Source organism: Manis pentadactyla, chromosome X (genome assembly GCF_030020395.1).
Source record: "Manis pentadactyla isolate mManPen7 chromosome X, mManPen7.hap1, whole genome shotgun sequence".
NCBI classification, from domain to species: Eukaryota; Metazoa; Chordata; class Mammalia; order Pholidota; family Manidae; genus Manis; species Manis pentadactyla.
Genome location: NC_080038.1, coordinates 107,724,612 through 107,750,321, shown reverse-complemented (window position 1 = coordinate 107,750,321; position 25,710 = coordinate 107,724,612). Strand labels below are relative to the sequence as shown.

The following is a 25,710-nucleotide window of genomic DNA, read 5'->3' as shown; positions in this document are numbered from 1 at the left end:
AAGACAGAGGGAAAGCTCAGTGAGTAGCTTTTTTTTCTCTTCTCTTCTTTTTTCTTTTTTCTTTTTTCAGAGAATGGAGAAGCTCAAATGAAATTGAGAGAAACCATTCTAATTCCTACCTTTCCAACCTTAAACCCTGGAGAAACGGAATAGCCCAGGACCTGACATGGAAGTTCTTTTTATGGCCTCTTTCTCTGAATGGCCAACTTTATTATTTAGAATTGACCGCCTAGGTTGTCAGTGACTCAGTTTCCTTCTGTCCACTTACTCTCTGGCTTCCTGCCTTCGAACACTTTACTTGCTTGTGAGCCTCTCCATGTCAGGATGGAGAGATGCAAATACATAAATAAACAGACTCAACACAGCTAGTTTTGGTAGTCTTTCTATCCCAGGCTAAAAAAGGAGGGAAGGAGGAAGAAGGCTTAGAAAGAGGATCAGCAAGCATGAAAGCCAAAAGTTGAGGAATTTGAAAGAAAGGCTTCAGTCAAAAGGGAGGTCTTCTTAAGCAGAGACCACAGTGGTGGTTGCCAAGGACTTGGTGGGAGGATGGGAAATTGGTGCTCAATGGATGTAAAATTTCAGTTAGGCTAGATGAATAGATTCTAGAGATCTGTACAGTTTTGTGCCCATAGTTAACAATATGGTGTTGGGCACTTTAAAATTCATTAAGAGGATAGATCTCACACTGTGTTCTTAACCACACACACATGCACACACAAACCCCACAAGACAATACAACAAAACAAAACAAAAAGCTCCTTTTTGAAGATTATGAATATCTTCAGTACATCATGAGATGATTTCAGGTACTGGAGAAACTGGAGAACTCCCACTGTGAAGGTATACAGAGGAGGAGAAAGTTCTGAGGGACCCGGGTGGCAGAAAATGAGGAGTGAAATATTTGGAAAGTGGTAGTAGCTTCTTTTTGAGGCTGTGCCTGAAGCAGAAAGACCTAGAATGGCCATGCTGCTTATATACCAAACTTGATACAAGAAGTCACATTGGGCAGCCATTTCTCTGGAGTAGGACTCTATTTACTTGCTGGAAGCTTATGCCTGTGGGTCTCACTCATTTCCTATAGAAGTTTCGACATGGAGTATAGTATAAGTGTAATAGGTTGGCAAGTGGGCATTGCACACTGTCTGGGGCCTGAGGAGAAGGGCCTGTTCATATTCTTTTGCCAACACCAATACCAACAAAGCTGCTCCTTGCAGGGCAGTCCAAGACTGGTAGTCTTAGAGCCAGATTCTCCTCAGCAGCTGCAAGTCAGAGATTCCATTTCTGACAACTTCAGGTTCTGGTCGTTAACTTGCTAGCTGCTTCTCTTGGACCGTATTACCCTTGTTAAGGTAGTGCTTTCCGTAACTCAGAAATCGTATGAGAAGTACAAGTGGGAACAAGAGCATTTGGGTCTCTTTCTGTAGGGATAGGGGAGGAGGTAGGGTAGAGGGAAGATTTGGTTTCTTTGTCTCCACTAAGAAAAATATAAGAACAATATTTCCAGTTTCACTGATACTAAGTAAGTGTCCATATATGAGTAGGTGTACATGAGAGTGAAAAGGGGAGAGCAAATGATTAAAGACTTGTCAGTGAGACACCACAGGGAGAGGAAGAGTGCTCGTTTGAGGAAAAACAGTCTAACGGTAGGCAACCAACAACCTGAGTGATGAAGTGCTCGCTGGAAGTGGCCAAGCTGCTCTCCATTTCCTGAGAGGACCTGACCAAAGGAATTGGCCTTAAGTTGCAAGCAGAAAAGGCTTAAAATGAGAAATAACAATTTATTGACAGTGATTGTTATTAAGCTACTGAGAAAAATTGTAAAGTTCCCTTCTCTAGAGTTCTTTTCAAGAAATATAGATAACCATTTGACATACACAGCTTAGGTGGGCTTCCTGCCTCATATAGGATGAAGTGATCTCTATTCATGAGTCTATGTTGGAATGACTACTGTATCTCTAAAAATGAGTGAACATTGGCCTTTGATGAGGATAGTGAGTTCAGAATAGACCTCATGCTTCCACCCTGGTTGTTAAAAACTTTCTGGCCATACTCACTGTATCTCATACAATCACTCTCAGAAACAGGCATATGAACCATTTAGGAGATGGAGAAGCTAAGGGATGAGTGGCTGTGTAACAGCCAAAGAGAGAGGATCATAGCAATCCTATGAACACCTGGTTACTGGACCACTTTGCAGGAGCACCAGGGTGAGCTCTCAGATTCTAAAATCCAATGTGGCTGTGAGGCTAGACGTTCCAGGACCGGGAAACAAAGCTATTGCATGCATGAAATATACAAGAGGAATAAAGACAGAACGAAGTAGAGCACTGCATGTGATTTTTCTTTATGTGAATGCAAAACAACTTGGCTAAATCCTAGGAATAAACTTAGATGGCTTTGGAGGGCTGTCATGAAGGGAGGTTACTTCATTGTAGATGATGCAAGAACTAAAAACATTTGCTTGAATGCACTTCCCTGTCTGGCCCATGTAACAACGTGCATGCACAGACCCCACATGGCCTGTTGTCTCCCAGCCACAGGAGCAGCTGGGCTTACGTGATTTTGTGCTCAGAAAATATTGAGCAATTGGATCTCTGAGATCTCTTCCTTGACTGCATGAGGTCAAGCCTATGATTCTGAAAGATTTACACTCAAAATAGATAGGTTTCATCCCTCCATTGTTTAAGTCCTTGGTCATTTTTAACTTTAGTGTGAGTTGTGGAGAGAGAACTAGAGAATTATCTGTGGTGGTGATTCTCCACCTGCTGTCCATGGGTGATACAGGCTAACCCACTTTAGCCCTAAATAGGGTGACTAACTCATCCAAACTTGGGACTTTCCTAGTTTTATGTGAAAGCCCTACATCCCCAGAAACCCCTCAGTCCCAGATGAACTGATGTGGTTGGTCATCCTAGTCCTACACAAAATAAGGATGATGAGTTTTTCCGAAGTTAATAATATTTCAATTAAATTCTGAAAGCCAATGAGTTCTAAAGCTAAATGTATTTAATTTAAACTGAATTTTATGACTCTGCCTTCCTACACCTTGGCTTCAAAATGCCATTTTTAAAATGAAATTGTGGTAACAATGGTTGGTAGTATTACAGTTTTAAAAACAGCCTGTTTTGTCAGAGGTGATATTAACTTTATGTCAGAGCTCCTCCTCTTATTTCTAGTACAGTCTTGGTACCCCTCACTGATAGAGTCCCTTCCTCTGCCTATGTTTTCTGCCCTTCTACTGCCTGTCACATTGGGACTTTTGATTTCAAGATGATGACCTTTGTAGAGTTACCTCTGACTACAACTGCTGAGCTTGAAATAGATAATGCTCTTGTGCTGCTGGTTTACACATGGCTTAGATAAACTTGCCTTCCTCCTGCCTTCCCTGTGTCCCCCTCTAATTCTTTCCCCATCCGTAAACATTCTTTGAAATGCTGGATGGCAAACCATGGAGGCTTTGAATTGTAATACTGCTTTGGTGATGAGGGAGAATTGGGGAAGGTTGTGGGTGAAGGAGACATGGGGACTGATGGTTCTGCCACTGAATCACTGTGTAACCTTGGGCAAGGCACTTGGCTTTCTGACTCTTAATTTGCTCATTTGTAAGTTGGGGATAATACCTTTCTTAGCAACCTAAGAAGAATGTTAGGCAGAGCACGTGAAATAAAGGACTTGGAAGGGATATGATGATGTAGTCAGCAGCAGCTGTTTATCAGCTTGCTTCCTCGCATCCTCTGGCCTGGGCTTCTTCACCAGGAAGCAAGTCCCTAACAGAGGGTTCCTTGAACTTTTTGCAATCTTACAAGCTCTAATATAACAAACAGAGGCATTGCCTCATTGTGGCCAAGCGTACCTGCTTTCTAACAGCAATTACTCAAAACTAGTTCTACTTCCCCTCTTGGCCTTCCATCCCCCATCACATCTTTCCCTCATTCCCCCACTCTCAGACACAAAGCCTCATTCCCAGGGGCCCAGCTCAGGGCACTTTCTTCCCAAGCCCCAGCATTCCAAAGTAAGCACCTGCAATTTATGATCTCTGCTCCCTTCCTGCACAAAGCCCTTCGCACACAATGTGTATGCAGCAGGAGGGGGGATTGTGGTGGAGTGAAAACAGAGCATTATACTAAGAATCAGATGACTGGGTTCTGGGCAGGCCAGTGTGCCTCACTAACACTTTACTTTTGGGTAAATTGCTTCCCCTTCATATTCCCATCCGTAAAGTGATGGGCAAAGGGGAGTTACCAATCTGTGGTAGGAATCCGCAGCTCCGGTTTCTTATTCTGGTGTTGCTGCTTGCTAACTGGCTCTGTGACTTGGGGGGAATCATCTCCCTCTTTACCAGGCCATACACCCCCACAAGTAAAACAAGAAGGTTGAATTAGGTGATCCATTAAGGTCCCGGCCAGCCTGGAAATTGGATGCGTCAATGAAATGGGTTTCGTTAAACACTCATGAGCTGGAGTGCCTACTCTGTGATGGGCACTGTTGGTGATGGTTGCATGGTCCCTGAGACCCTGAGTACAACTGCTGCTTGCTCTTGACAATGTCCCGAATTGGCAGGGCGGTGGCCCCATACAGCCGATCCCTGCACTTCCCTTGCCTTGAGTCCTCCACACCTGAACCCTGCTCCCACTACTAGTAACTTTAAGCAATGGTGATGAATCATGGAGAAGTTTCTGAAACATACTCCACCATCTGCCTGCTGGAGACATTCACAGTGCTGTTATAAAGCTGCCTGTGGACTCTGGCTCCCCTAATTGAGAAACAGGCCAGAAAGCAATGGCAAATTAATGCAGTTTGGCAGGAAGTGGTTGATTTTTGACAGAGGGGTCTGTGAAAGCCATTTCTGAGCTGCGCTGAGGAGCTTGGATCTGAAAAGACTCTCAGAGTCTTAAATCTGAGATTATTTGTTCCAAAAAGCACCTTGAGAGGTCCTTACAGCTCCATATATGTTCCTGCTGCCAGGCAGGGGGTATCTGATCCATTTCAGAGATCTGAGAGGTTTTCTTGACTCTATTTGGAAAAGGTTGCAGCAGCTTGGTAGCAAGTGTAGAATTAAGAACCTGCACTGGTTGGAAAGTTGCCTTCCATTTCGATTTTAGGAAGTGACCGACCAGTGTTTGCTCAGTGTTGAGTATAGGGTGTGAGGCTAGGCACTGCTTATTTTATTCTACCCATTTCACCTTAGCTGGTGTATCCCAGTGAAAAGCCCCCAGTAATGCATGACTGGACATCATAGCAAGGCCAAAAGGGCACACTGTATGACTCCACAGTAAGCTCTTCTTTTCCCTCCTCCCTGCAGCAGGGCCATGCCCTGTGAGGGTCTTCCTCCTTCACTCCCTGAAAAACAACTTGCTTCCTGGCCCTCTTGAGCTATCACCTCCTTGCAGGCCTCCCAGCCAGCAAGGCCGTTCTGGAAGCTGGGTGCTCTCTGCGAAGTGTGGGTTTCATTCCGTCTTCCCTCCTGACACTTGTTCCATGCTGGCTGCCAAGAATCAAAAGCTGTCTGATCAGGCTGCCTCTGACTTGGCAGAACAGTCACTGATTCAGTTCTATGTTTCTTCCATTACAGCCTAGAGACCATAGTACTCTGAATCAGGCACAAGGAAGGGAAGATGGGAAAAGTGCTGGGAAGCTGAATCCCATAAGGACCCCAGTGTCCTAGGGAGAATAATCTTATCCAGAAGCAAGGGCCATGTAGCACATAAATGAGCCCCAGGACTGGCCAGCCAGATGAAAAATAGGCTGGTAGAGCCTTTATGATAGCTTTCTGCATTTGGTGCTGTGACCCAACTCCTTTCCCCATCCCTGCAGAGAAACCTGGGACCATGAGGAGCAGCCTGACCCTGGTGGGGACCCTCTGGGCCTTCCTGTCCCTTGTTACTGCTGTGGCCAGTTCTACCAGTTACTTCCTGCCTTACTGGCTCTTTGGATCCCAGCTGGGGAAGCCAGTGTCATTCAGCACATTCCGGAGGTGCAACTACCCTGTGCGGGGAGAGGGACACAGTCTGATCATGGTGGAAGAGTGTGGGCGCTATGCCAGCTTCAGTGCCATCCCAAGCCTGGCCTGGCAGATGTGCACGGTGGTGACAGGTGCCGGCTGTGCTCTGCTGCTCCTGGTGGCATTGGCTGCTGTCCTGGGCTGCTGCATGGAGGAGCTCATCTCCAGAATGATGGGACGTTGCATGGGAGCAGCGCAGTTTGTGGGAGGTAAGACTGGTTGTTGGGACTGGGTAGGTTGGGAGCTTTGTTGGGGGTGGGGAGTGAGAAGTCTTCCTTTACAGGGAAGTCCACTCTCATGCCCTCCCCTTTGGCCAACCCTAAGGCTATGAATAGTAGACTCCTTTGAAACACCTAGTCCAGGACTTCCCAAAGTGCAGTCTACATCAGGGTTTTATTCTCAACAAAATTCGCTAGCAGGCAGAATTGGTATCTGTTTTTTAGCAACCATTTCATCACCTTCTTTTGCCTGCAGGATACCCATTTAAGAATATTATCTAGATCTGCTTTCCAGGAACAGCAACATATACTCTCGTATTCCTGCTGCAAAATGAACTTGACTTCTGAGAGCCCTGACCTCTGATAGTTATCTCAGAGGACAGTGATGTGATAAGCACATACACCAGATTCTTTTTCTTGTGCCAGTTGAGGTGATGTTTTCTAGTCCCTCTTTCCTCTGGCTCATTGCAAAAATTTTAAATCTGAATTAATATTCTAGGCTTCCTTATCTCCGAATTTTTCCACTCTTTGGCTGTGAAGGATTTTCTAGCCACACTGGAAAGTGTTAGGTCAGTTTCTTTCTTCGCTTATTCCCCTTGAAAAAGATGGTACAGAACCAGTCATAAGACTGGTCCAAGCCAGCCACTTTGTACCCCTTTGGGCACTCTGTGGATATCACAGCTGAACCTTAAGCAGGCTCATCTTTTACCTGCATTGTTTGTCATGCTATAGCTAGCTCAGCATTTCAATGGACACACTGTCTCAGGAAGTGACAGTCAGCTGGCAGAAGAAAGGGGTGGTCTTTGCAACTCATATTTATAACTCCAGGGCCCAGCTCAGTGCCTGACGCAGAACAGGTCTTCCGTTACTGTAGAAAGAATAAACACATGGCTTAGGCAATGTCTAGTATATGTTGGAATAAGCTGCACATGTAAGGGCTGGGTTCATTCACATCTTTAACTTTTTCCCCCTAGGCTTTCCAATCAAGGGGGTTAGCACCCTGAGTTCTCTTCTCTTCTGACTTGAGAGTGACAATTTAGCCTCACTCGCATTTCTAAGAGTTTCTGGCAGAGATTGAAGAGGGAGTATCTTGTAGGAATCAGGAGGGCCAGGAACAACAGCCCCCAACAGACTCCAAGCACTAAAAGTGACTCCTACTCCCAGCTTGCTCCCTATGTTGGGCTTGACTGAGACTGTTGCAAAACCGTTGCAGCTCTCCACATGATTCAGTTTAGTTTATTCCACTTCCTAGGTCTAGAAACTCAATGGAAATTGTTGAGAGGAGATGTTAAGTAAGTAATGGAGATTCAGACACTCATGGACTGAGTAGGGAAGAACTTTGGCTAAGTGGCAGGTGTCATACAGAGGAAGTCAAAACACCAGCACCATTTTCATCTCATATGATTCTGCTACACTATATTCCCCATTGACCCTTACTCATAGAAACACGGTCACAGTGTTTACTTTTAAATAAGGGTCTTTAAAGTTCAAAAATAAAATGCCATTTGACAGTAGTCATGGGAAGAGACAAGACCCAACGTGTGCTACAAGATGTGCTGGGCAGTGGAATGACAATTGGACAGAGAGCTAAATTTCCACAGCTTCCCCATCTATAACACCAGACAACTGAGAATCATTCTCACCTTCTATTTAGAAACTGGTGCCAGTCAAGGTTATATCAGAAGTGAAGAAATGGTGAAGACTGCTTGGATGTATCACATTTTCTAGGATTCCCTTAGCACACGGCCATTACCCAAAGCTGTTCAGAGATCTTGGGTCTGACCCCTCAGAGACAGGCTCTGCCAGTGACAGGAAGCTGAGCTTGAACAGCATTTTGAGCTCCATGGATAAAAGACACAAGAGAAAGAGCTGTGGGGTTAAGTTTAACTTTGCTGTTCAGCTGAAGGGAATTGATTTTGTTGCTCCAGGCCTGGCTGCTTCTCGGCAGCTAGTGCATTAACTGAAATACATCAGGGGGAGGAGCCAGTTTGCTTCAGGCTTGGTTTATCTCTGCCAGACCGCAAACCACTGAAGAGATGGAGTATCCATTAAGAACTACCCCCATCCCCTGCCTGACTCTTGTTCCCCAGTTTGGCGGCAGCCCACAGAGATGAGCGGTGGGAAGTGGAAGCAACAGGAAGAAATAAAGAGCTGTTGGCCTGAGTCATACTCAGCAAGGTGACCTGATGGGGCCCTTGGGCCCCATTTGCTTCACCTGCAGCTGATCTAGCTGGACAAGCCTAGGCTCCAGAGAGCCTTCCACTGGGATCTTCATGCCCTGCTCCAACCGGTGAAGGAAACATCTGGCCAGGAGATTATTTCAACCCTGGGAATGCTGAGGTTTCCAGGCAGCTGGCCCCCAGTCCCTGAGAACAAGGTTATTATTCACATTCCCCTGTGTATACATATGCAAGATGCTTGTGAATTATCCTCCAGCTTCAGTGAGAGCCAAACAAAAAAGAAATAGGTGAGAAGTACATAGAAGGAACTTCTTGGCAGGAAAAACTGTAAGATCTTGGATCAGGTTACTTGAGAGAGGCCAAGAATCTTTCTTGAGCAGGGCATGTAGTAGAATCACCTGGAGTGCTTAAAAAAGTGGACTCCCCAACTCTCTAGTCCTCTTTCCTATTCTGATATCCAGAGCAGCAGGTGAAGGCTGCATGTTTTGAAAAATCTCCCCAGTGACTCTGATATATATGCTGTGTTCCTTTTCCCTAACCCGAGTGAGAACCACCACCCTGAACATTTTATTTATTTATTTTTTGGTTAAAGGGATAGAATTCAACACACCCAGTCAGACACAAGGGTTTTTCTCCATGTATGATCCTAATGCTACATGCTTCAAGCCAAATGAAAATTGTCACTGAGATCACTGAGAACTTGAGTCAAGGAAAGGGTGCTATTTTTCTAAAAACCATTATCTTCTGTGGAAACCATGCATTTCCTAGAAAACCTCTAAAGTTTCACCAGACATCATTTTATTTATCCTTCCCATGCTGAACAAGGGTTATAAAAGTGGCTTTCTGTTTGGGAAAATGGTGTTTAAGGAAGTTAACCTACTAGCAAAGACTCCTGTAGTAAATTGGAGCAGAGCAGAGATCATGATCGAGGGCTTGTGACTGTCAGCCCTGGGCTTTCTGTACTGGTGCTATTGAGTCTTATTTTTCCCTTCGGAGAAGATACATCATCACAATATTTTTCAGAGTGGTTCATGAACTACTTATAGAAGAATTACCTGGGGCAATTGTTAATGCAGACTCTGTGTCATTCTAAGCGTGCTGGATTAGAACCAATACTGGTACCCTGCATTTTACACAGCCTCTCAGGCTGATTTAGTTTTGAAAATGTACTATGAAATGGTTCAGAGGTGTACACCACTCAGCTTCAGAAATAGAATATTCTTAGTGTAGCTGAACTCTCCATCATATCCTGCTCATAGTCCCTTGTCCCCACACCAAAGGTAACTACTGTGTTGGACTTGTTATTTGTCATTCCCCAGCATGATTCCAGTACATGCTAAAATTTGAGAACCTCCGCTCAGTTTTGTTCATACTCTTTCTTTTTTTTCTGGAATTCCCTTTTCTTCTATCCCTACCTGTAAATATCTGTCTAACTCTCAAAGGCCAGGTCAAATGCAGCCTTTCTGCAAAGTCCCACCTGATCTACTTTAGAAATCTCTAGCAGAAGTGAAATGTTTTATAACTCTGAGAGAGAATGTGGAGTCGAGTGAATGGGAGAGTTTGAGTGGGAGAATTTCCTGACAAGGGAAAGCTGAGATATAGCTGGAGGGCAGACATAAATTTTCCACTATGTTTGAGTCAAAGTTGCTACAAGAGCAATAAATTGAGAAAATTAATAACAAATTAACCCATACTAGGCTTCTTCTCAGAGCAGTAAATCTAAACTACCTAATAACCATATTTGGACAGATATTTGGGGTGGAGTGGGGAATGTAACAGAAGGGCTGCCCACTCCACTGTTGTACTTGTGAAGGGGGTCTGAGGGGATTGGTAACATCAGTGAGGAAGTTTTCCCTGCCCGGAGACAGAGATTAGGTGTCTGCGTAACTGAGCATGTGCAGTTGGAAAGAGGTTATATAGCTGTTGGGATATGGGGAAGCAGTAATTCTGGCAGCAGGAAGAAGGAGGGCTGCAAGTTCTGTCTGAGAATGTGCACCTGCGGATTTGTATGGCATTGAGGGTGCCACCAGGGCTGAAGCTGAGTAAAGTATCCAACTCCAGACCTCTGCTTGGTCAGAGCAGCGACTTCAGACTAGAGCAGCCATGTTTGGGGAGGCTGTTTGGTACATTTTGTGGTAGGGGATTCTTGTGGAAGGAGAAGCTGCGGAAGGGAAACAGATGGCAGCACCTTGGTCACCTGCACATGTGTAGTAGGGAAGTGAGGATGGTGACATACTTTAAAGGGCTTTCTTCTTTCCCTTTCTAGGGGCAAATGAGAACAAGAAAGTACCCAGCTGAGCATATGCCATTTGGACAGACTTCTTAAGGGGCACATGTGGTCGGAGAGGCAGTAAAACTGGAACTTAGCAATGACACATAGAAAAGTAGGTGCCAGGGCTACAGCTCATACATGGCAGGGATGGGATTTACAATTGTTTTCTCTGCCACTGGAGTTCCTGCTTTTACTATTTTTAGTGGTGTTTTTCTAAAGTGCTAGTACCAGGACCAGGGGCATTAGCATCACTAAGGGGCTTTTGAAATGCGTATCCCTCGGATTAAGTTATTGAATCACATACCTGTGGGTGAGGCCCAAGAATCTACCTTTTCACTAAGCCCCCACTCTTGCAGAAGGTAGCAGAGCCTGGAACTGGCAAATGACTTCAGTGTTGCTATTTGAAGCACATCTTCACAATTCCAAATTGATGAGAACTGTTGGGGACAAATATAATTGAGGATAAATCCTGGGACTTCATTTAAAAAAAAATGTCTCCCAGGACTTCTTTCTCCAGTTATGGTGAAATGTAATAGAATTAGCTGTCAGTTACAAGTCCAATGTCTCCATGAAGCATATGTACAACCTACTGGGCTCACCTATGTCAAAGGCAGGAGGGAAAATGGGGCATGGGAGGGGAAACAGGTTGGTCAGAATACAGGCTTGGCAGAGATTTCTGGTCTCTGGCCTGGTGACTGTGAAAAACTGCAAGACAACTCCAGCCAGGCAGCTTCTGACTGAGCCTTTTTCAGCTGTTTGTTATGAGGACAAAGGTGTGAAGAAGAAGTAACATGGGGAACACAGGTGGAACTTCAGAGAGCAGCCATAGGGAGAGGTTGCTGTTTAATAAGAAAAAATCTTTGTTGAGCATGTTCTGTGTGCCATGCACTTTATGAGTATTACTTCTTGAAATAGCCCTTCAAGATAGTGTACTATTATTCCCATCTCAAAGACAAAATAACAGAGACACAGAGAGATTAAGTAACTTGCCTAAAGTCACACAGCCTCTAGGTGGCAGAACTGGAATTTGCACTTAGATCTATATTGATTACGGAACCCATTCTCTCTCTTTTTTTTCCCTCCAGCGCTATTGAAATATAACTGACATATTACACTGTGTAAGTGTAAGGTGTACAATGTGATGATTTGATACAGGTATATATTGTGAAATGATTACCACAATAAGGTTAGATAACACATCCATCACTTCACATAATTACAATTATTTGTGCATGTGGGTGAGAACATTTAAGATCTATTCTCTTGGCAGCTTTCAGATATAGAATATAGTATTGTTCTTGTAAGCCATCATGTTACGTTGTCTCTCTGGATCTACTGCCTATAAGATACTTAGTGCCTGTTACAGACATTGTTGTCAAAAGGTGGTCATTTCTGGACATCTGTCTCTAGAAAGACAGAACTTCAAAGGGCTGATGCTCTCTCTGATTAGTGAGAAAAAGTACTGCCAATAACTGGCTATGTGACATTGTGTAAATTATATTCCCTCTCTGGGCCTCAACACCCACATCTGTAATAGGGAGGGGGTAACCTTCAAAGGCTTTCCCTCTCTAAGTCTCTATGGCTGTATTGGATGTTTAGGGTGATCCTCCATTGCTGCCATGGAGATCCCTTCAGAAGGCTCCCCCCTGGGTGATGTGGGCAAAGGAAGCTGTCTGTTAGACAGGCAGAGCGTACTCTGAAACATGCATTTTTAGAGCAAATTATGGTGTATCAGGTACCAAGATACACAGCTGAAGATAAATATCCACCTCCCTTCAAAGGACACACACTCTAGTGAGGGAAGCAGACAACAAAGAGCTGTGAAGGACACATGTCACAGGGTATTTTAATCACAGGAGGGATCCCAGGGTGTCCTGGGAACAGAGAGAAGGAATATGAAACTTACTGTGGGGTGGGCTGCGGCATTGGGGATAACAAGGAAAGTCTTCTGGGGCAAGGTAATCCTTGACCAGCACGGTAAGGTCTGAGGAGCCACGGGGCTGAAGAAAGTGGAAGGTTTCCCCAGCCATGTCAAGAAAGGCACTTGACCAGCACTAGTTCCTGCTTGAAAAATCAGAGTTCATGTCAGCCCCAGGGATCTGAAAGTGGAGACTGGAAAGCAAACTGCTGTGCTTTTGTAAACTCGGGTCTTTTCATCCTAGTTTGTGTGGGAAAGCTCAGTTTTTAGTAACTTCCCTCAAAGGGTATAGACTGGAAGCAGAAAAAGGTTTAGGTTTCATTTCTAATTTTGTCCTTAACCCGTTGTGCATACTCTGGGGTCACACACCCTGGCCCACATGCCCCCATATCATAGGATTTCTGTTTATCTGTAAAAAACAGGAGTGTTGTTCCATTGCCACTGGATAAATTCCAGGGCCTACAAAGTCTTTGAGGGACTAGTTTCATTTCCTTTAAGACTATGAGACAGATAAGAATGCCTTCTAATTTTAAGCATTCCACTGAAAGGAATTTCTAACCTTAATTGGTCATTCCTGTAGTTTTTAAGCTCTTTCTCACTGTCAGAAAGTTATCTCTGTTTCCCTTTTTAAATGCTTCTTGCTATTTCTTAAGGTCCTTGACTGGCCTCATTGAGTACTGAGAAGAGCTGGTTACCATGTTGTGGACAAGCTTAGAGAGTGCTTGAAATATTTTTATAAAATGATTAATCAGAAGGCAAAGTAGGCTTATTAGCTTGTCAGAATGTATATAGAATCTTCCTTAGTGAGAAAAGAAAAGGGAAGGGAAGGCCAGCAGTCCCTGGAGCAGCCTGCCTTTCTCTGTCCAGCTGAACCCTGGAGCTCTTGAACCTATAAATATGCCATTCATTCATCAATGATCAAACACCTGCTCTGTGTTTGCTAGAGGGTTTGTGTTATGTGTTAGTTTCTGCATCCACATTCGTGGCAGATGACCTTGGAGTGACACCCAAGTATGGTGTTCTTGTAATTAGGCTCTCTTGGTTGCCAGTAGCAGAGACTCACTTGAGTTCTCTCAAGGAAAAGGGAGTTTCATGTAACATAATGAAAGTGGAACTGGAGAGCCATTGGGAAGAACTGGATTCTCTCCAACACTTTCATGGCAAGTATGGAGTTTTCCCTCATGGCTGGTCTGTTTCATGCCTGCAGTCTCTCCCTCTACTTATCAGTTTGCTCTGCTTACGAAGAACTGATGTCTGTTCATAACTTTGGAGTTAATCTGGAATCTGACTCCAAGTTCTAACTTGGCTCCAACTCGACAGAGACTTGACTCTACCTCCTGGTGGTTTTTTCCTAACTTCTTCTCTATCTGCCAACTAGCTCAGCATCTCTGTATCTTGATTAAAATTTCCACAAAGAAGAATATCACCCAGCTCATCTCTTCATTCCAGGTTATGATAGCACCCATTACTGGCCAGCCAAGGAATTTGGTTGCATTTTTATCAGATGCCAATACTTAGTCCTATCCATTGTCACCGAAAGCACTGGGTATTGGGGGGAAGCCACTGTAAAGTGTAAACCTAGGTAGAAAGCAAGAGCTGTGGATGAGGCACGTTGCTCGTAGAAGACAGTGTCAGCAAGCAGATCCAGATTTGTACCTCTGGTCAGAAGAGTAAGATTGTCATGAAGATCCCACAGAGTTTCTCTGTAGTAGCTAAAGGACCTAAACAAAATGGAGATGAAGGGAAGGGACACAGTGGAAGGCACTGGAAGCCAAAAAAAATAGGAGGAATGCTTAGCATGAAGCTAGAATGATTTCTCAGAAGAAAGAAGTGTTTCTGGAACAGAGTGGGTGGTGCACTGCTCACCAGCAGAAGCTTATGCAATGTGTATGCTTTCTGTAGATCTCAGTCTGGCAGCTGACTCTCAGGTTACATAAATCATGACATATTACTTAAATTAGCAGTGACCTGTGTGACTCTTAGACAAAGTTGAATTTTAGGAAGAAGCAGCAGTCTCCACATTGTTCCTCTTTGTAAATCAGACCAAGAGAGAATAGGAGTCTGGTTAGAAAGGCCAACTGAGCTTTGTAAGTTATTGTCAAAAATACTTTGGTTGTAAAAAGTACATTGGCCTATCTCAGTTTCCATTACTGCCCTTTCATCATGATTGTGCCCTCTATTCTCTACTGTAACTCACCACCTCTGGCATGGCAAAAACATGCTGTTGAGTGGGTAGTGTCATAGACATGTAGGGTGAATGGGGAAAAGTAAACTCTGAGTAGAAGAGGCAGAATTTGAACTGAGCTAATCCAGAGGGAATGTTGGGGTGACAACTTGTTACATCTTTTTCTACCTGTGTGTATGCTTTTCTTTCCAGGGCTGCTGATAAGCTCAGGCTGTGCATTATACCCCTTAGGATGGAATAGTCCAGAGATAATGCAAACGTGTGGGAATGTCTCCAATCAATTTCAGTTAGGTAAGGTGGTCTGGGCAGGATGGTAGTGATGGTTCATTGGGAATCTGTTTTTCAGAGTGCTTTAACCTCCTGGAGGACCTAATGTGCTTGCCTGAGTCTCTCTATGTTAGCTTGTGGGAAGTGGTGGCTTAGCCAGACTCATCTGGCCTTGCTAACTCACAAGGGTTGAATGCAAAACCCACTTCTTTAACTACATCTCTCCACACCCTTAATGAACTTTTACCCCGAGTCTTTGACAAGTCTGGGACAACCCTTTCTACAGAGGGATTCCAAATACTTAGGGACTGTGTTATGTGTTATACTCTGCATAATACTCTGCATAAATCTTAGTTCCTATTAGTATTTTTTTCTAGGCACTGTTTTCCAAATATAAATCAACAGTATTTCTTCTCACTCGGCACTGAGACTATAACAAGAGGTACTTTGGTTTACGTTAAGTGCTAGGAACCTAGGTTAAATACAGGGAGTTGTTACTGGCATGTCACTGGCATAGTTACATCACTATTGGCATGTTAATGCAAGAGCTGTTAAGTTTTAGAATGGGGGACAGAAGTAGTGCTGAACTCTTCTATGATTGCCAGTTCTCACTGAGAATGGCTTATGTTAACTAATGTGAATGGGATAGCAGATTAGACTCTAATTGGAAGACTTCAAAATATTTTCCCAACCAACCATTTTGGGAGAGTAGGAGGGGAAATGTCTAGGTTTCCTTGAGCATTTCCAATTGTAGGAGAGGATTTTAGAACAATGAGACTACCCATTCCCTATAGCTTATGTTCCAATACTTCCCTTTCTCTCTGTTGCCTCAGACTGTTTTTTGAGTCTCACTTGACCCAATTTTGGAGGAAGGAGTTGTTCACTATACAAACATAACATGACAGAAGGTCTATTTAGAAGAGTGTGACAGGTGTGGACCCTGGAATGTCCAGTGTTATTGGCTCAGGGCTGGGCTGACTAGTAAATCTAATAATTCTGCCATAGGTGAAGGAATGAATAAATACTTGAGGGCAGAAGAAAAGGGAAGCAAGCCGCTGGTCCTGCTAGCTGGGGTAGAGAAAGCTGATGATTTAGCACATTTCTCCTATCTGGTCATAAGAAGTACAGTTTTACTTTTTAAAAATAACTGCTTTATTGATATATCATTCACATAACACAAAATTTGCCCTTTGTAAGCATACAATTCATGGTTCTCAGTATATTCACAAAGTTGTGCAATCATCACCACTGTCTAATTCCAGAATAACTGCAAAAGAAAGCCCTCACCAATTAACAGTCAATCCCCATTCCCCCTTGAGCACAGCCCCCAACAACCATGGTCAATATAGATTTGCCTATTCTGGACATTTCATATAAGTGGAATCATATAATATATGGATTTTTGTGTCTAACTTTTTAAATTTAGCATAATGTTTTCAAAGCTCATCCGCATCATTGTATATATCAGTACTTCTGCTTTTCATAGCTGAATACTATTCCACTGATATAACACATTTTATTTAATCCATTTACCAGTTGATGTGTATTTGGGTTTTTCCACTTAGGGGCTATTATGAATAATACTTTTATGAATATTTGTGTACTATTTTCATATGGACATGTATTTTCATTTCTGTTGGGTATATATCTAGGAACAGAATTCCTGGATCAAATGGTGACTATATGTAAGCCTTTTGAGGATCTGCCAGCTGTTTTCCAAATTGACTGCATCATTTTACATTTACACTAGCAATGTACAGGGTTTCCAATTTCCCAACATCTTGACCAACACTTACTTTCCATTTTAAAAAATTATAGCCATCCTAGTGGATATGAAGTGGTATCTCATTGAGATTTTAATTTGCATTTCCCTGATGTCTAATGATTTGGGGCATCTTTTCATTTACTTGTTGGCTATTTCTATGTCTTATTTGGAGAAGATATCTCTTTGAATCCTTTGCCTATTTTTAAATGGGTTATTTTTCTTTTTTTGTTGAGTTGTAAGATTTCTTTTTATATTCTAGATAATAGACCCTTTACAGACTTGCAAGTATTTTTTCCTATTCTGTGGGTTATATTTTCACTCTCTGATTACATCCTTTGAAGTACAAAATTATTTAATTCTGATGAATTCTATTTTTATCTGTTTTTTCTTTTGTTGCTTGTGCTTTTGGTGTCATAGCTAAGAAGGACTGTTTTGGCTTTTCTGGGTTATTGTCATTTCCATGTGAATTTTAGGTTCAGCTTGTCAATTTTTGCCGAAAAGCCAGCTGAGATTTGATGGAGATTGTTCTGAAACCATAGATCAATTTGGAGAGTATTATTATTTTAATAATAAGTTTTCCAGTCCATGAGCATGCAATGATGTTCCATTGAATTAGATTATCTTTAATTTCCTTCTATGATACTTTGTAGTTTTCAGTATACAGGTATTACATTTTGGTGAAATATATTCCTGTGTATTTTATTGTTTTGATGATATTTTATTTTATTTTTCTTTATGTTTTCTTTTAGCTTTATTAACAAACTTGCCATTTATTCTATGTAGGCAATACCCTTATTTTTGAGATTCTCAAGAGCCTATATTGAATTACATAGAAATACACAAATACATGTGTACAGCTAGATGAAAGTTTTATAATGAGCACATCCGTGACTCAAACATCACCAGTGCCCTGGAAGCCCTGTTGTTTCCTCCTTGTCAGTATTCCCCAGTCACCACCTAAAGGGAACCACTCTTTTATCGTCTCTCTCCATAGATTAATCATGCCTGTTTTTGAACTTCACATAAACGGAATCATGCAGTAGGTCTGATGTTTTTGACATTAGGTTCGTGAGAGTCACCCCTGTTTTGTGTAGCTGGAGTTTGTGAGATTTTACTACTATACCAAATTTTATTGGAAGAATATGCCACAATGCATTTATCCATCAGACTGCTGATGGGCATTTGAATGGTTTCTGCTTTGGATCTAGTATGATAAGGAGCTGCTATTAATATGCTTGTGTATGTTTCTTTTAATAAGTGTATGTGAGCTCTCAGTTCATTTTAGTCAGTATGACGGCTGTGTAGTTACATCTGGTAGTTTCAATTTGTATTTCCTGATGACTGATGATCCTGAACACATGTTGACAAGTGTCTGGACTATTTGGTTTTCATTTTTGATAAGGTAACTTTTTTTTTTTTTTTTTTTTTGTGAGGGCATCTCTCATATTTATTGATCAAATGGTTGTTAACGACAATAAAATTCTGTATAGGGGAGTCAATTCTCAATGCACAATCATTATTCCACCCCAAGCCTAATTTTTGTCAGTCTCCAATCTTCTGAGGCATAACAAACAAGTTTTTACATGTAGAACAAATTCTTACATAATGAATAAGTTACACAGTGAACAGTACAAGGGCAGTCATCACAGAAACTTTCGGTTTTGCTCATGCATTATGAACTATAAACAGTCAGTTCAAATATGAATACTCATTTGGTTTTTATACTTGATTTATATGTGGATACCACATTTCTCTCTTTATTATTGTTATTTTTAATAAAATGCTGAAGTGGTAGGTAGATACAAGATAAAGGTAGAAAACATAGTTTAGTGTTGTAAGAGAGCACATGTAGATGATCAGGTGTGTGCCTGTAGACTATGTGTTAATCCAAGCTAGACCAGGGCAATAAAACATCCACGTATGCAGAAGATTTCTCTCAGAACGGGGGGGTGAGGTTCTAAGCCTCACCTCTGTTGATCCCCAATTTCTCACCTGATGGCCCCCCTGCGACTGTGCCTGTCTTAGGTTGTTCCTCCCTTGAGGAATCTTACCCGTCTCTGGCTAACCAGTCATCTTCCGGGGCCATACAGGGAAATGTGAAGTTGGTAAGTGAGAGAGAAGCCTTATTGTTTGAAAAAGTTAGCTTTTTACTTCTTTGCATATTTATGCCCTGTGGCTTCTATGCCCAGCATTTGTCTTGAGGTATCTTTACCACTTGGAAGAATTATGATACTCGGTAAATTTGATATGAGGCACGAATTCTATTTAAGGGTTGTAATTAGGAAGGAAGAAGAAAAGCTATAGAAGTAGCAGGCGGAAGAAAACATGGGAAGATTGATTATTTCTTTGATATATCTTCTTGTAGAGTAACTTCAGCATGTATAGGTTTTAAGCTACTACTTAAATTGCACACACACCTTAACATAATAGGAGTATAGTTACATAACCAAAGCATATCTGTAATTACCAGCCATCTCCAGTGAAACCAAGAAAACCAGTTAGGCACCTTAGGCATTTGTGAAAACTTATCTATGATATGGTGGATATTGTCCAACTGAACTAGAACAGTCTGAGAGAAATCAGACAAATTAAAACAACCCATTCCTGGGGACTGTTCACATGCCATATGTTCTTTTAACAGTAAATAGTTTTTAGTTGTAAGACTTTGGAGCGCTACAATTTGCACTTCTCCAAATTCTTGGTTGAGTTCCAACAGTATAGATCCAGTCCAATTTTGTTGTTTTACTGTATGCACAGGCCAGCTTAGATATCTCCTTCCTCATTCCCATGGCAAGTCCAGGAACTGGTGGGATGAGTGCATCTACAGCTGTAGCAGTGCGTGGATCTTTGTTGGGGTTTTTTGATGATCATCTTCTGGCATGAGTCTTCCAGAGAGTGCAGATGTTGGAAGTTCTTTTTCATATCGTATCTTAGTTCATTTTCGGGGTAGCCCAATTAGGCTTTGATCCTCTGTATAAACACAAACAGACCCTTTGCCTACACTTTTATATGCCCTTTATACCCTTGTGTAGAACTCGTTGGAGGTTACCACACAGGAACTGCCCTTTTTTTTTTTTTTTTTTTTTTGCTATCACTAATCTACACTTACATGACGAATATTATGTTTACTAGGCTCTCCCCTATACCAGGTCTCCCCTATAAACCCCTTTACAGTCACTGTCCATCCGCATCGCAAAATGTTGTAGAATCACTACTTGCCTTCTCTGTGTTGTACAGCCCTCCCTTTTCTCCTACCCCCCCATGCATGTTAATCTTAATACCCCCCTACTTCTCCCCCCCTTATCCCTCCCTACCCACCCATCCTCCCCAGTCCCTTTCCCTTTGGTACCTGTTAGTCCATTCTTGAGTTCTGTGATTCTGCTGCTGTTTTGTTCCTTCAGTTTTTCCTTTGTTCTTATATTCCACAGATAAGTGAAATCATTTGGTATTTCTCTTTCTCCGCTTGGTTTGTTTCACTGAGCATAATACCCTCCAGCTCCATCCATGTTGCTGCAAATGATTGGATTTGCCCTTTTCTTATAGCTGAGTAGTATTCCATTGTGTATATGTACCACATCTTCTTTATCCATTCATCTATTGATGGACATTTAGGTTGCTTCCAATTCTTGGCTATTGTAAATAGTGCTGCGATAAACATAGGGGTGCATCTGTCTTTCTCAAACTTGATTGCTGCATTCTTAGGGTAAATTCCTAGGAGTGCAATTCCTGGGTCAAATGGTAAGTCTGTTTTGAGCATTCTGATGTACCTCCATACTGCTTTCCACAATGGTTGAACTAACTTACATTCCCACCAGCAGTGTAGGAGGGTTCCCCTTTCTCCACAGCCTCGCCAACATTTGTTGTTGTTTGTCTTTTGGATGGCAGCCATCCTTACTGGTGTGAGGTGATACCTCATTGTAGTTTTAATTTGCATTTCTCTGATAATTAGCGATGTGGAGCATCTTTTCATGTGTCTGTTGGCCATCTGTATTTCTTTTTTGGAGAACTGTCTGTTCAGTTCCTCTGCCCATTTTTTAATTGGGTTATTTGTTTTTTGTTTGTTGAGGCGTGAGAGCTCCTTATATATTCTGGACGTCAAGCCTTTATCGGATGTGTCATTTTCAAATATATTCTCCCATACTGTAGGTATCCTTCTTGTTCTATTGATGGTGTCTTTTGCTGTACAGAAGCTTTTCAGCTTAATATAGTCCCACTTACTCATTTTTGCTGTTGTTTTCCTTGCCCGGGGAGATATGTTCAAGAAGAGGTCACTCATGTTTATGTCTAAGAGGTTTTCGCCTATGTTTTCTTCCAAGAGTTTAATGGTTTCATGGCTTACATTCAGGTCTTTGATCCATTTTGAGTTTACTTTTGTATATGGGGTTAGACAATGGTCCAGTTTCATTCTCCTACATGTAGCTGTCCAGTTTTGCCAGCACCATCTGTTGAAGAGACTGTCATTTCCCCATTGTATGTCCATGGCTCCTTTATCAAATATTAATTGACCATATATGTCTGGGTTAATATCTGGATTCTCCAGTCTGTTCCATTGGTCTGTGGCTCTGCTCTTCTGCCAGTACCAAATTGTCTTGATTACTATGGCTTTATAGTAGAGCTTGAAGTTGGGGAGTGAGATCCCCCCTACTTTATTCTTCTTTCTCAGGATTGCTTTGGCTATTCGGGGTCTTTGGTGTTTCCATATGAATTTTTGAATTATTTGTTCCAGTTCATTGAAGAATGTTGCTGGTAGTTTCATAGGGATTGCATCAAATCTGTATATTGCTTTGGGCAGGATGGCCATTTTAACGATATTAATTCTTCCTAGCCACGAGCATGGGATGAGTTTCCATCTGTTAGTGTCCCCTTTAATTTCTCTTAAGAGTGACTTGTAGTTTTCAGAGTATAAGTCTTTCACTTCTTTGGTTAGGTTTATTCCTAGGTATTTTATTTTTTTTGATGCAATTGTGAATGGAGTTGTTTTCCTGATTTCTCTCTCTGTTGGTTCATTGTTAGTATATAGGAAAGCCACAGATTTCTGTGTGTTGATTTTGTATCCTGCAACTTTGCTGTATTCCGATATCAGTTCTAGTAATTTTGGGGTGGAGTCTTTAGGGTTTTTTATGTACAGTATCATGTCATCTGCAAATAGTGACAGTTTAACTTCTTCTTTACCAATCTGGATTCCTTGTATTTCTTTATTTTGTCTGATTGCTGTGGCTAGGACCTCCAGTACTATGTTAAATAACAGTGGAGAGAGTGGGCATCCCTGTCTAGTTCCCGATCTCAGAGGAAATGCTTTCAGCTTCTCGCTGTTCAATATAATGTTGGCTGTGGGTTTATCATAGATGGCCTTTATTATGTTGAGGTACTTGCCCTCTATTCCCATTTTGCTGAGAGTTTTTAACATGAATGGATGTTGAACTTTGTCAAATGCTTTTTCAGCATCTATGGAGATGATCATGTGGTTTTTGTCTTTCTTTTTGTTGATGTGGTGGATGATGTTGATGGACTTTCGAATGTTGTACCATCCTTGCATCCCTGGGATGAATCCCACTTGGTCATGGTGTATGATCCTTTTGATGTATTTTTGAATTCGGTTTGCTAATATTTTGTTGAGTATTTTTGCATCTACGTTCATCAGGGATATTGGTCTGTAGTTTTCTTTTTTGGTGGGGTCTTTGCCTGGTTTTGGTATTAGGGTGATGTTAGCTTCATAGAATGAGTTTGGGAGTATCCCCTCCTCCTCTATTTTTTGGAAAACTTTAAGGAGAATGGGTATTATGTCTTCCCTGTATGTCTGATAAAATTCCGAGGTAAATCCATCTGGCCCGGGGGTTTTGTTCTTTGGTAGTTTTTTGATTACCTCTTCAATTTCGTTGCTGGTAATTGGTCTGTTTAGATTTTCTGTTTCTTCCTGGGTCAATCTTGGAAGGTTATATTTTTCTAGGAAGTTGTCCATTTCTCCTAGGTTTCCCAGCTTGTTAGCATATAGGTTTTCATAGTATTCTCCAATAATTCTTTGCATTTCCGTGGGGTCCGTCGTGATTTTTCCTTTCTCGTTTCTGATACTGTTGATTTGTGTTGACTCTCTTTTCTTCTTAATAAGTCTGGCTAGAGGCTTATCTATTTTGTTTATTTTCTCGAAGAACCAGCTCTTGGTTTCATTGATTTTTGCTATTGTTTTATTCTTCTCAATTTTATTTATTTCTTCTCTGATCTTTATTATGTCCCTCCTTCTGCTGACCTTAGGCCTCATCTGTTCTTCTTTTTCCAATTTTGATAATTGTGACATTAGACCATTCATTTGGGATTGCTCTTCCTTTTTTAAATATGCTTGGATTGCTATATACTTTCCTCTTAAGACTGCTTTTGCTGTGTCCCACAGAAGTTGGGGCTTAGTGTTGTTGTTGTCATTTGTTTCCATATATTGCTGGATCTCCATTTTGATTTGGTCATTGATCCATTGATTATTTAGGAGCGTGTTGTTAAGCCTCCATGTGTTCGTGAGCCTCTTTGCTTTCTTTGTACAGTTTATTTCTAGTTTTATGCCTTTGTGGTCTGAAAAGTTGGTTGGTAGGATTTCAATCTTTTGGAATTTTCTGAGGCTCTTTTTGTGGCCTAGTATGTGGTCTATTCTGGAGAATGTTCCATGTGCACTTGAGAAGAATGTATATCCCGCTGCTTTTGGATGTAGAGTTCTATAGATGTCTATTAGGTCCATCTGCTCTACTGTGTTGTTCAGTGCTTCCGTGTCCTTACTTATTTTCTGCCCGGTGGATCTATCCTTTGGGGTGAGTGGTGTGTTGAAGTCTCCTAGAATGAATGCATTGCAGTCTATATCCCCCTTTAGTTCTGTTAGTATTTGTTTCACATATGCTGGTGCTCCTGTGTTGGGTGCATATATATTTAGAATGGTTATATCCTCTTGTTTGACTGAGCCCTTTATCATTATGTAGTGTCCTTCTTTATCTCTTGTTACTTTCTTTGTTTTGAAGTCTATTTTGTCTGATATTAGTACTGCAACCCCTGCTTTCTTCTCACTGTTGTTTGCTTGAAATATGTTTTTCCATCCCTTGACTTTTAGTCTGTACATGTCTTTGGGTTTGAGGTGAGTTTCTTGTAAGCAGCATATAGATGGGTCTTGCTTTTTTATCCATTCTGTTACTCTGTGTCTTTTGATTGGTGCATTCAACCCATTAACATTTAGGGTGACTATTGAAAGATATGTACTTATTGCCATTGCAGGCTTTAAATTCGTGGTTACCAAAGGTTCAAGGTTAGCCTCTTTAGTATCTTACTGCCTAACTTAGCTCGCTTATTGAGCTGTTATATACACTGTCTGGAGTTTCTTTTCTTCTCTCCCTTCTTGTTCCTCCTCCTCGATTCTTCATATGTTGGGTGTTTTGTGCTGTGCTCTTTCTAGGAGTGCTCCCATCTAGAGCAGTCCCTGTAAGATGTTCTATAGAGGTGGTTTGTGGAAAGCAAATTCCCTCAGCTTTTGTTTGTCTGGGAATTGTTTAATCCCACCGTCATATTTGAATGATAGTCGTGCTGGATACAGTATCCTTGGTTCAAGGCCCTTCTGTTTCATTGTATTAAATATATCATGCCATTCTCTTCTGGCCTGTAGGGTTTCTGTTGAGAAATCTGACGTTAGCCTGATGGGTTTCCCTTTATAGGTGACCTTTTTCTCTCTAGCTGCCTTTAACACTCTTTCCTTGTCCTTGATCTTTGCCATTTTAATTATTATGTGTCTTGGTGTTGCCCTTCTTGGATCCTTTCTGTTGGGGGTTCTGTGTATTTCCGTGGTCTGTTTGATTACTTCCTCCCCCAGTGTGGGGAAGTTTTCAGCAATTATTTCTTCTAAGATACTTTCCATCTCTTTGCCTCTCTCTTCTTCTTCTGGGACCCCTATAATACGGATATTGCTCCTTTTAGATTGGTCACACAGTTCTCTTAATATTGTTTCATTCCTGGAGATCCTTTTGTCTCTCTCTATGTCAGCTTCCATGCGTTCCTGTTCTCTGATTTCAATTCCATCAATGGCCTCTTGCATTCTATCCATTCTGCTTATAAACCCTTCCAGAGTTTGTTTCATTTCTGCGATCTCCTTTCTGGCATCTGTGATCTCTTTCCGGACTTCATCCCATTTTTCTTGCGTATTTCTCTGCATCTCTGTCAGCATGTTTATGATTCTTATTTTGAATTCTTTGTCAGGAAGACTGGTTAGGTCTGTCTCCTTCTCTGGTGTTGTCTCTGTGATCTTTGTCTGCCTGTAGCTTTGCCTTTTCATGGTGATAGGAATAGTCTGCAGAACTGGGACGAGTGACGGCTGGAAGGACTTCCTTTCTTGTTGGTTTGTGGCCCTCCTCTCCTGGGAAAACAGCGGCCTCTAGTGGCTTGTGCTGCGCAGCTGCGCGCAGACAGGGTTTCTGCTTCCTGCCCGGCTGCTATGGAGTTAATCTCCGCTGTTGCTGTGGGCGTGGCCTGGCTCGGGCAGCTACTCCAAAATGGTGGAGTCGCGTTGGAGCAGGAGCTGCTGGGAGGCTATTTATCTCCATAAGGGGCCTCCCTGCTCCCTGCAGCCCAGGGGTTAGGGTGCCCAGAGATCCCGGATTCCCTACCTCTGGATTAAGTGGCCCGCCCTGCCCCTTTAAGACTTCCAAAAAGCACCCGCCAAAACAAAACAACGACCACAAAAAAAAACAAGAAAAAAAATTTTTTTTAATTAAAAAAAAAAAAATTTTTTTTAATTAAAAAAAAAAGGTGGTCGTTCGTTTTTCTTTATTCTCCGGTGCCAGCCTCAGGCCTCTGCTCACCGGTCTTTCTGCCCTGTTTCCCTAATATTGGGGTCCCTGTCCCTTTAAGACTTCCAAAAAGCGCTCGCCAAAACAAAGCAGCAAA

At 42.1% G+C, this 25,710-nt stretch overlaps 1 protein-coding gene across 1 annotated transcript in view; it reads left to right on the top strand.

Moving 5' to 3' along the window:
* Positions 1-5,828: 5,828 nt before the first annotated feature.
* The window catches only part of LHFPL1 (LHFPL tetraspan subfamily member 1), a 42,659-nt gene continuing 22,777 nt past the window's right edge, over positions 5,829-25,710 (top strand). The window contains exons 1-2 of the mRNA XM_036917239.2: positions 5,829-6,210; positions 14,967-15,065. Coding sequence (XP_036773134.1) covers positions 5,829-6,210; positions 14,967-15,065 — 481 coding nt within the window. The remainder of the gene's footprint in view (positions 6,211-14,966; positions 15,066-25,710) is intronic.